This window comes from Micromys minutus, assembly GCF_963924665.1.
Source record: "Micromys minutus genome assembly, chromosome: 19".
NCBI classification, from domain to species: Eukaryota; Metazoa; Chordata; class Mammalia; order Rodentia; family Muridae; genus Micromys; species Micromys minutus.
The window spans coordinates 25,598,552-25,610,620 of NC_137954.1; the positions used below are offsets into that span (position 1 = coordinate 25,598,552).

At 46.7% G+C, this 12,069-nt stretch overlaps 1 protein-coding gene and 1 pseudogene across 2 annotated transcripts; one reads left to right on the plus strand and one right to left on the minus strand.

The window, feature by feature from the left end:
* Nucleotides 1-212: 212 nt before the first annotated feature.
* Nucleotides 213-2,870, plus strand: INHA (inhibin subunit alpha; the record flags this gene model as incomplete). Its single annotated transcript, XM_080933445.1, has 2 exons — nt 213-483; nt 1,989-2,870. 2 exons carry the CDS (start codon nt 213-215, stop codon nt 2,810-2,812), a joined length of 1,095 nt encoding a protein of 364 aa, XP_080789571.1. The 3' UTR covers nt 2,813-2,870.
* An 8,711-nt stretch (nt 2,871-11,581) lies between these two features.
* On the minus strand, nt 11,582-12,069 carry LOC308433300 (transcription factor BTF3-like; annotated as a pseudogene). The gene has a single exon. The product of its transcript is annotated as a transcription factor BTF3-like (transcript).

Sequence of the window (12,069 nt, forward strand, 5' to 3'; positions counted from 1 at the left end):
GCCACAGACATCTGCGTCAGAGATAGGAGGTCTCAATGCCATGGGCAGGGGCAACTGGGACTGTAGGGCGTGGGAAGGACTGGGGGAGACTCGGGTGAGAAGGGTAGAAGAAGGCAAACAGTAGGATGGGGAGGGGACAGTGGGAAGGTCTGAGACAGACAGACAGGGCACAGGGCAGAGTGTGGGTTCCCTGTCATCAGGGCAAGTGAACTATGGTGCTCCAGCAGTCTCTGCTGCTCCTTTTGCTGTTGACCCTACAGGATGTGGACAGCTGCCAGGGGCCAGAACTTGTCCGGGAGCTTGTCCTGGCCAAGGTGAAGGCTCTATTTCTAGATGCCTTGGGGCCCCCAACAATGGATGGGGAAGGTGGGGGTCCTGGAATAAGGCGGCTGCCTCGAAGACATGCCCATGGGGGCTTCATGCACAGGACCTCTGAACCAGAGGAGGAGGATGTCTCCCAGGTCATCCTTTTCCCGGCTACAGGTAATGAAGTTGGGGATTGGCAGGTCAACTTTGAAAAGTAGCCGGTACCTATTTCACGGGCTTGGGAATCAGGCAGCTCTGGGTGTAAATGGCAGCCCCACAGCTCAGCTGGCTTTGCAGCAAGGGACCAGTTCCTAAGCCCCTCTGATTCAGCATCAAGTAAGTGGTAGCCTCTACTTCTCATGCTGGGCCCATTCAGCGAGTCCGCCTGTCTGGAATATGAAAGGGAGGCTCAGGATCTGTAGAGACAGAGCTCTGTCTGCTGTCTGTCCTGTGGCACACACATGCCCTGTTTCATTAGCTTTAGGCAGTTGGGACTTGAGAGTGTCTCATGGGTGCATCCGAATGCTTAGTTTGGGAACCTGTGTTCCCAGGAGTCTCATCCCACTGTGTGCTTTCCATATCCCGATGGATGACTGGATGGGAACAGGCCTCCTGCTAGGCTCTTCTCATCTGGCCCACTATGAGGTCTCCTCGCTTCTGTGCCTTCAGCCCCTTGTCAGCATAGCACCGGAAAGTATGGATTTCAGATCAAGGGGAATCCCGGTCTTGCCATTTCCTAGCTGTCAGTCATTTCAGTGTCTTGTCTTGAGAATGGATCAATTGTTAGAATTTATAGTAAGAGAGACTGTGTTCTCATGCGGCCCCAACTGCCAGTCTTGAAGACAGCTGGCCCATATTTCCTATAGTCTGTGTGTATACTGGGACAGGAATGGCAGCTGTGTTTCCCTAGGAAGGACTGTCCTCTATTCAGGTCTCCTTTTCCTTCCATTCTTTCTCTTTTCCTTCTCCTCTGGCTTTGTTAGTTTATGCATATGCCTTTGTGTGCATGGAAGTCAGAGGTCAGAGGTTGACACTGAACATCTTCCTTAGTCATGTTCCACCTTAGTTTTTGAAAGAGTCTCTCACTGAACTGGGACCTCACTAACTAGTTTGACTGGCCAGCAAGCCCCAAGAGTCTGTCTCCTCAGTACTCTGAGAGTGCACACAGCCCTTTAAGTGGGTGCTGGAATTGAACTCTGGTGTTAATGCTAAAGCAGCAAGTGTTTTACCAGCTGAGCCGTCTCCCTACCCCATATGCTATCTTTAAAAACACAGTTGCTTTAAGAAATTTATCATTTAAAGTTTCCTGACATGCCAAGATAGAGCCAACACAACAAAACACACCCATGCACCCAAGGCGTGAGAATCTCCTCACAGTATCTGAGGGCTACTATAATAAGCTTCGCAAGTATACCCGAGGATGAGTTAGAGAGTGAAACGGATTCTTTATATTATTGCCCTTTATATTAATCTTATATTATATTGCCCTTTATATTTTATTTGATGGTGAATAGAAAACTGGGGAGCCTCTGTCAGTTTTTCCAAGCTCCAGAGTCTAAGTGGCACTCATTGCTTGGCATGTAGTCAGCAATGGGAGAGGAGACAGTATCCCTGTTCTTCTCAGGTGGAGGTGTTACCACAGATCAACACTACCTCCTCTTTCCCTTTTCTGTCCCCTGAAGGTGCCACCTGTGAGGACCAGGCAGCTGCTGGAGGGCTTGCCCAGGAGGCTGAGGAAGGTCTCTTCACTTATGTATTCCGGCCATCCCAACACATACGCAGCCACCAGGTGACTTCAGCCCAGCTGTGGTTCCACACAGGGCTAGACAGGAAGAGAACAGCAGCCTCCAATAGCTCTGGGCCCCTGCTAGATCTTCTGGTGCTATCATCTGGGGGGCCCATGGCTGTGCCTGTGTCCTTGGGACAGGGCCCTCCACGCTGGGCTGTTCTGCACCTGGCGGCCTCGGCTTTCCCTCTGCTGACCCACCCCATCCTAGTGTTGATGCTGCGATGCCCACTCTGTTCCTGCTCAGGCCGGCCTGAGACCACGCCTTTCCTGGTAGCCCACACTAGGGCTAGAGCACCCAGCGCTGGGGAGCGGGCCCGACGTTCACCTCCCTCAATGCCTTGGTCTCCGGCAGCGTTGCGTTTGCTGCAGCGGCCTCCGGAGGAACCCGCTGCCCACGCCTTCTGCCATCGGGCTGCCCTCAACATCTCCTTCCAGGAGCTGGGTTGGGACCGCTGGATAGTACACCCTCCCAGTTTCATCTTCCACTACTGCCATGGTAGCTGCGGGATGCCCACATCTGACCTGCCTCTGCCAGTCCCCGGGGTTCCCCCTACCCCAGTTCAGCCCCTGTTTTTGGTGCCAGGGGCCAAGCCCTGCTGTGCCGCTCTACCAGGGAGCATGAGGTCCCTACGCGTCCGAACCACGTCAGATGGAGGTTACTCTTTCAAGTATGAGATGGTACCCAACCTTATTACACAACACTGTGCTTGTATCTAAAAAGCACCTCGTCTCCTCCTCCCACAGCCGATAGTCACCAGCAACTCAACATGCCAGCTGGGAGGAAGGGAGGTGTGGAAAGTAGACAGTTTCCACTTCCTTTTCCCTGTCTTTCTGTCTGAGGGTCCCATATCCCGTTCCACCCAGGTCCTGTGGATAACAATAAAGACGGAAGTGTGTATGGCTTTGTATGCATTCCCGGCCATCTTTGATAAGGGGTTGAGGCGATCTGGGGTCAGAGAGAATTGCATTTGTGGGATTTTGAGTTATTCAACTGCGTTTGGCTTTAGAGATCTATATTCTAAATGGTAAGATTAGATGTGAATTTGTTGGGAAGATGCTAAGTGTCCCAGAGTTTTGGACACCCACTCTAGGACACCCACCACATTGTCCCCTTACAAGGTGAACTCGATATGTCACACAGCCTCTTGTCACACCTAAAAGAAAACTACTGTCGTAGTGGTTAAGACTAAGGCTGTCAGACCCTGCCCCCACCCCACATGCAGCCATTCTCTGGTCTGGCTGACTGGTGTCTAGCTCAAGGTCAGGGGGTTCACAGACATTGCAACCCCACTGGGCAATTGTCCGGAGCAGAGCAGATCTTGATGCTTCTTGAGAGCTTGGGTGGGAAGAAAGGGGCGAATTATGAACTGACAGTGTCATCTAGAAATTTTCAAGGAGAGAGACAGTGCCAGTCTGAGGACCAGAAGGAAGGTCCAAGAATTTCCATTGGCTGAGGATCTCAGGATTGCTAAAGAACTGGTTTTGGACCTTTCATCCATCCCTTAACTACTCACTCATAGCCCAGGCTGCTTTAGAACTAAAGGCATCTTTCCTCTACTTCCCAAGCTCTGGGGATGGCAGGTATAGCCTCACTACCCTGGGTGGGACTCAGGCTCCCTTGATGCTTCCTCTGTATCCTTACACACATATAACTTAGTATATAATGTCAGGAAAATGGAATGATAAGCCACAGCTGGAGAAAAGTGGGCTTTTTTGGTGAACTGGTCCATATACTTTTTATGTACACCAGAAAAAAAAAACCTGAAACTTTTTCCCTCATCAATCCATTTTTGCCTCCAAAATGGGGCATTAAGATCTTCATTCTCTGGATTTTTTCACACCTCATTATCCCAGGGTAGTGGCTCCAGCTGATTAGTCTATCGCAGTAGGTATGTGTAGGGGCGGGCTGGGGTATTCAGTGTGGGACAGGAGCACTGCTGGATCCTGATCGAGGACTCCGGGGTGGTTTTTGTGCTAGCAGAGCCTCAGGCTTGTCAACGGCTTCCTTCCAGCAGCTCAGCAAAGGGTACAAACACTGGAGGAAAGAATCCCAGAGGTCAGTGTCCTTTCAACACCCTACCCCCACCTGAATAAACCTGAGGGAGCTTCTATTCCTGGCAGCACAGAGGCCCCAGTGCAGGTTCCCCACACAAGGCTCGGATTTGCTTCTTTCACCCTAGGAAGCCACAGGGTAGACAGGGCTGAGTTCACAGCTGAGTCTTTCCCAATACCTTCATCTCCCTGGGGTTTAGAACTGTGTTGTGCTCAGGGTTGCTGTCCCTACTCAGGGGATTGGGGAGTGGCTTAGCTGGGCGTTCAGACTCAGGCCCCCCTGTTCTTACAGTAAACACTTTACCTCCAAGTCAGGTCTCCTCTGCCCCTCACCCTTCTTCTTTCCGGGTAGGGGTCTCACAATGTAGTCCAAGCTAGTCTTAAACTCAAGATTCTCCTGCCTCACGGGCCACCAAAAAAACCAAACCCCCAAACAAAAGCAAAGAAAGAAAAAGAGACAGGAGAAGACAAGGTTATGGAGACTGAGTTACAGAGGCAGAGCCCTGAGTTACAGAGGCAGAGCCCTCATAGAAGGGGATTAGGAGCCCTGTAACAGTGTTCCTTCAATCACAGAGATTCCATAACAAGGCACTGAAAGGAAAAGATGAAGGGGCACCAATGAAAGGAAGAATCACTGAAAGGAAAAGTCACAGGGGCACCAGTGTTGTGAAAAAGATAATGTCCTGGGTTTCGGCACCAATGTTAGGGGAAGGATGAAGAGAGTAGGGGGCATATGGCCCATGGAGGTGAGGAGAGGCCTTGGGACAAGGCCACTGGGGGCCCATGTTGGGAATCCCTTTCCCTGAGGGACCAGCCACACGACGGTATAGTACAGAATAGAGTTTATTCAGGTCATGGGAGAGTTAAGAGGGTAGTAGAGGCTGGGGGGGGAGGGGAGAGGAATAGAGGAGTAGAGGCAGGCCATGAGCACGTGGAGGGAGAGGGGGGAAGGGAAGGGTGGAAGAGCAAGGCTGTAAGAGGCCTAGAGAGGCAAGAGAGAGAGGAGAGGCGCAAGCAGCCCCCTTTTATAGTGTCAGGTCACTGGGGCAGAGCATACCTGGCTACTGCTAGGTCATTGAGGGGTGGGGTTTACAGAATCCCAACCGGCACCATCTGGGCAGGGGAGTGTGTGCCTTCGGCTGGGTCTTGAATCTGTCAGTACCGGGAGAGCCCATTTCTATTCTTTATCTGATGTGGTACTGGGACTTTTCACATGCAACAGCTCCTGTCCAATCTCTGTTATTTCAAAATCACCCTGTATAAGGGATCTTGTGGCAGCAGGAACTAATCAAGACAGGATCCAACCACAGCCCTCCAGACTTCAAGAACACAAATCCTGGTCATTGCTCAATCACATGAGTTTCTCAAGACCCCATGTCTCTCTCTTGCACATCTCTGGTGCTGAGGCACTGCCTTTTTCAAAACAATGGCTCTGATGTCCTCTTTTCCGTGCCTCCCTCCTAACCCCCAGGTAGCAGAGGTCCTCTGTCTCTTTTTGTTGCTTCCTGTTCTTTAATCTCAACTTTCAAGAATGATTACAGTATCTTGATATATTCTCATGGTAATGATTCCACATGAAAAATAAAAATAAAATTCACCCGAATCATTGTCAATAGCTCTTTCCACTGAAGAAGCTAGGTGGCTGAGCTTTCTCCTGTTACACACATATCCTAGATGTGGGGGGCAGGAGAGAAAGAGAAAGAGATCTCTATAAATGGTATTATGTCCATATGCATTGGGATGTGACTATTTTATATTTGTGAGTTTTCTTTACATTTATTTATTTATTTATTTATTTATTTATGTATTTATTTATTTATTTAACAGGTCTCACTCTATAGCCATGGCTGGTCTGGAACTCACTATATTTTTTTGTTTGTTTAAGCTTTTGAAATTTTATTTGTGTGTGTGTGTGTGTGTGTGTGTGTGTGTGTGCACATCCTGGTACACATGTGGTTGTTAGAGGACAACTTGAAGATGCTTTTCTCTCTGAGTCTCAGGGACTGAACTCGGGTCATCAGCCTTGGGTACAGGAGACTTTACTCCATGAATGTCACTGGATCTCTGAAGTTTTCTTTAGCTTTATTTTTCAACTTTTTTTTCCTTTGAACAATCACTTGCCTTGATAATTTTATTATTCATTCACTAGCTGTGCACAGCACTTAGTGCTGGGTACAATACAGCTGAAGACACAGGAGGCACTGACGTCACACCCATTGCACACCTAGGGATGAGGCCCTGGGAAACAGTAGAGCTCAGATTCTGGTTCCAGAAGACCTCAGGTCTGTGTATCCCTCTATACCATGGCCCTCTCCTACTTCCTGAAGAGATAAAAGTGTTTGTGTCCGTTGATGAGGACATCCTGAACTCAATCACTTGTAGTCTAAAATCATCTTGTCCATTGGTGTTCCCTCTCTTCCTTTCCCTCCCCCACTTTCCTGCCTGTTTTGTCCGAGCTTCTCTCATGCTCCAGTTTGAACAACGTTATCAGTCTTGTCCTTGCTATGTTTGCTTCCACTTGGTCTCAATGGCTGGCTTCTGCACGCCTGTGTTTTTCTCTGTTTCCCAGAGGGCTGTGGGTCATAAGACCTCTGAAGAGGTCTTTTATTTTTGAAGTTAATGATGATCCTCTAAACACTGGAAGTCTTTCATCCCTTGTTTGATATTGGGGGGTGTCCTTATTATAGACCTGCAATCAAATCACAGTCTACCTATATGTTAATTTTATAAACATCTTGATAGACCCTTTTAAACAGAATTCCCTATGGTTTGAAATTTAGGATATTTTTTTCTTTTATTTGTTTGAATATAATAGCTTTTTTTTTTCTCGCTTTTTTCTTTTTCTTTTTCCTTTCCTTTTCTTTCTTTTTTACTTTTTTCCTGCCTGTCTTGGAACTCCCTCTGTAGCCTAGGCTGGCCTCAGACTCACAGACATCTGCCTGCCTCTGGCTTCTGAGTGCTTGGATTAAAGGCATGCACCACCACTAACCCCCAGCTCTATTTTAAAAGTTCCAGGTGACATCAAACGTTTTAGTTAATTCTCAAATTTAAGACAAAAAATATAGGCTGGGTAGGAAGTGAATGCCTTTAATTCCAGTACTTGGGGGACAGAAGCTGGAGGATCTCTGTGAGTTCCAGGCCAGCCTGGTCTACATAGTAAGTTCCATTTTTTTTATTACATTTATTTTGTATATGTCTATTCATTCCACAGCACATATATCAAAGGAAACTTTTGGGAATCAGTTTTTTCTACCATTTGGTATCCAGGTTTGAAACTCAGGTTCTTAGGCTTGGTAGCAAGAGCCTTGACCCCCTGAGCCATTCTTCTGGCCCCATTGTTTTAATTTTTAAAATAAACACTGTCCATGTTTTGTGTGATGCATGTGCCAAGAAGACTGTGAGGTCCTGATGGAAGAGACTGCTTCCATCTTACTCTTGGAAGCCATCTTACAGAAAAGTCAAAATAGGTTCATTCTGTTTATGATTTAATCCCTGTTTCTCAGGGATTGGGCTGTGCCCCACCTGCAACCTTTACTACAAATGGTTCTGCAATGCCTGTTCCAGAAAACGGCAATCATGCCTTGTTTCAAAAAGCTCTGACCACCTTGCAGTCATGTCTTTGTTTCAGGAAGTTTTTATGATCAACTTATTTATGCTTCTGCTCCGCTTCTATATCTCCACTTATTTTCCTTCCAAGTCCCTCATTTGGAAACCCCCTACCCTTAAGCTAAAAACAAAAAGAAAACCCCGTATTTTGTATTTTCCCCATGCTGGCTTCTTGAACCATGCCTTAGCAGGAGACAGACAGCCTGTGTGAATGAACAAAAGAGCCTGCATTAATTTGGCCATGATGACTTGAGCTGGTGGTTTTTCTCCTGGAATCTGTGGGATTAACATTCTACCTTCACGAATTCTCAGTGTGCCCTTGAAGTCATTCAAGTGAATGCCTATTGTTTACTAATCACATATGTGCTTCTTGGTGAGTGACATTCTTGGTTACAGGACACTCTAAAGTCATCTTCTGTTGGTTTGGTTTTTTGAGACAGGGTTTCTTTGTGTAGCCCTGGCTGTCCTGTAGGTAGTTCTGTGGACCAGGCTGGCCACAGAGATCCACTTGTCTCTGCCTCCTATGCTAGGATTAAAGGTATGTGTGTGCCATCACCATCCAGCTAAAGTCCTTTTTTAAAAAAATTTTATTTATTTAATGCATAAGTGCTCTGCTGAATATACATTCACCTGCCTGAAGCGGGCATCAGATCCCCCTATAGATGGTTGTAAGCCACCATGTGGTTGCTGGGAATTGAACTCAGGACCTCTGGAAAAGCAACCAGTGCTCTTAACCGCTGAACCATCTCTCCAGCCCCACTCCTATTCTTTATAAGGGTGCTTTGGAATGTTGAGTCTCTTATATGTTTTTTAAAACACCGACTTTCAGGGGGAGCTAGAGACATGGCTCAGTGGTTAAAAGCACTGGCTATTCTTCCAAAATACCCAGGTTCAACTCCCAGGGCTGACATGGCAGCTCATACCTGTCTGTAACTTCAGTTCCTGGGTTTCTGACACCCTCACATAGATACACATGCAGGCAAAACACCAATACACATTAAATAAAGATGAAAAGTATATAAAAACAAAACAAACAAACAAAAAACAAACCAGACTTTCAGGAAGTAGAAGCAAGCCAAGCTCTGTGAGTTTGAGGCCGGCTTGGGTATATGATGAGTTTCAGTCTAGCTAGCACTGACTCCAAAACAAAACAAAATGAAAGGTTTTACTCTTTTTGTATGGTACTTACGATTGAGGCATATTTGATCTGAGGTTCTCTGTGTCTTTGCCTTCTCCGAGTGTGCCTTGGAGAATGCAATCTAGGGCGTTTGCCATCAAATCATCAGATAAATGTGATTGTTGTGATAGAATTGTGGCTCGTGTCTGAACAGACCACACCAGGCCAAGGCAGTTCCACGTGAGAGAGGTTTATTGTGGGGGAAGGAGACAAAAGGGAGTGACGGACATGTAGGGAGAAAAGAGAGAGAAGGGTCAAAGGTCAGGAAGGGTCTGCTTTTCATTTGGGCAGTGACATGAGTGCTCACAGGTAAGGGTGGGAGGTGAGCCAGGTGGATGCTGGGAATAAATGCGATTGCCATGACTGCCATGGCAACAGAAGTGCAGGTCCCTGTTGCCTATGGGTGATGTCATATATCACCATCATCTCTGGGTTCACAGGCAGTCTGCAACTGTAAGCTGGTTCCTGATACTAACAATTGTCTTGTAAGGATGGGATGCAGTTCTGAGTGAGGTTCTTTGAACTTCTGGATCCTTCTCTGCTCTCCTCCAAAGCATCCCTAGCCTCTAGGAGTACTGTGCTTCTTTCTACCTATGATTTCACAGCCATAGCTCCCATATTTAGGTCAACAGTCTTCAGGAGAAGGCAGGCGTGGTGTGCCTGGTATCTGGTGTACCTGCTGTACTATCTTGAAAAATCAGGGTCTTGTTAGTGTCTGCAAGAAGCCCATCTTCTGGTACCTCCATCCCCCCCCCCCCAATGTAAGGATGTTTTCTGGTCTTAGATTTCTGATTCGTTTGTGTTGTGTGCTGAGGCTTGAACTCAGGGCCTTGCATGTCTGGGCAAGCATGTTACTGCAATGCCTTACCCGTAGTTTGTTTTCATTCCTCAGGGTCATCTCTTGCTATGTGTACTTGAGATGTGGTTCTTCTTCTTGGCTATCCATCCTGAAGGGGTGTTTGTAGTTTTTAGTGTGCCAAGGGCTCTTTGGTCCCATAATCATGTCCAGCATGATTATGAACTTGTTTATTTTTAGATATCTTTCTGTTAGTTTGGGATGGTGGGAGTTGGGAGGGCTGGTCTGGGGTTGGGGCTAGTGTGGGGGTGGGGATGCCTGAAGCACATATTCAATGCACAGCTAGGACCATATCTCACAGTTCTAACTCAGTGGTAACGTGACAGAGATGTCTGCGTCCCGATCCTTAGTTGTTGCAAATATGTTCTCACATGGCAAGAAAAAGTCAGGATCGCAGATGTAATTCCGTTTGCTTATGAGCTGACCTTAAAATAGTGAGCTCACATCTGGGATCATCCAGGCAGGTCCAGTGTAATTAGCAGGAATGTTAAAGGGGGGGGGGGGGAGCAGGAGAGTCAAGGTCAGTGGGCTGTGTTGTAAGAAAGACATTGCTGGCTGTGAAGAAGGGAAGCAGGCCAGCAAAGCAAGTGGCCACTTGAATCTGGAGAATACAAGGACAGGAATTCTCCCCAGAGGCTCCATAAAGGGCCGAGCCTTGTTGATTCAGTAATTTTAACCCAGTGAGAATTGTTTGGGTCTTTACCTTGAGACTCTATGTGTTGTTTTAAAGTTAGCTGGTAACTAAAGGTCATGCCATTTGCCACAGCAGCAATGGTGATGATGATGATGATGATGATGATGATGATGATGATGATCTTGGGAAAAGAGCCGAACCTTTGTGTGCTGTATTTACCCAGAGACTAGCCCATAGAGCCTAGCCCATAGTCAAGGGCTGAGAAAATATTAAACAGACAAAAGACTAAAAGAATCCTCTTGGCTGTTCTGTTGAGACCCCTGGGAAACCCTCACTCACTTCCTTCCCACAGACCTGAACCCCATGTTCTCACCTTTTCCCAGAATTCCCTGTAACCCGTGTCTCATTCTTCATCTACCCTCTGTCTCCTCCTATGCTGTGGACCGTTTTTTATTCTCTCTTGCTCTTTGTGCAGGAAGAACTGAGGTAGAAAACCTGTGTCACATAGGTAACTGACTGCACCACGCCTTTGTGAGCTATACCCCAGATGCTGTTTGTTTGATGGTCTTTTCTTTCTCTCCCAGATCCCGAGCTTTCCTCCCTGACTTCTTTCTTTTCTTCCTTTCTTTCTTTTTTTCTTTCCTCCCTCGCTCCCTCCTTCTCCCTTCTTCCTTCCTTCCTTCCTTCCTTCCTTCCTTCCTTCCTTTCTTCCTTTCTTTCTTTTTCTTTTTTTGAGACAGTCTTACTGTGTAGCCCAGGATGGCCTCAAACTCACGACAATCCTATCTCAGCCTCTCAAGTGTGGAATTATGTCTGCTTGTCTGATTTTCTTCTTTCTTTTCTTTAATGCTGAGGATTAAACACATGGGCCAAACACTTTTTAAATCTTTTTTTTTTTTTTAACTAGGCAAAGAATTTTATTTACCTTTTCCAAACTTTATTCCCAGGCTTCTTCAGCTTAATTTGCTACAAAGAATGAATTAGATAAAAGCGAAAACTGAAAAGAGCTGCAGTGTCCGGGGGGCTTGGGCTTAAAAATATTAGAGATCTAGATTTTATCAGATCCATAATAAACAAAAAAAATTTAAAAAGCAGTCATGATATAAAATAGCAGCTCCTGCGACTTCTGCAAGTGTCACCTTCTTCAGAAGTTCCTTCAATTCAGTTTGCTTCATTCTTAGAAGCCTCATCAAAATTCTCCACCAGATCTGGAACTTGATCATCATCCTCCTCTCCAGTAGCAAGCGGTGCTTTTCCATCCACAGATTGTTTGGGCAGAGCTTCAGCCAGTCTCCTTAAACTAGTCCGACTGTCTGCACCGGGCTGGTTTAGGATGCTGGGAAGCGTTTCTGTCAGCTGCTTTGTCTCAGCATGGCCTGTAATGGTGAAGATGTTTGCTGCCAGAGATGCCTGAACTTTATGGTTGTTAAAATGGATCACTGCTCCTTGGTTTGTAAACATGTTCACCTCTTCAATACCAGAGACATTGTTTACCCCTAACTTCTTTAATTAGAACTGCAGTTTTTTATCGTCTGCTGTGGCTGTTCTGTGAACCACCTTCTTCTTTCTACGAGCAGTTCCTTTCTCACCAATGCGCACTCTGTCTGCAGTTTGGCGAGGTTTTCCTGGTTCATGATCGTTTCTTTCAT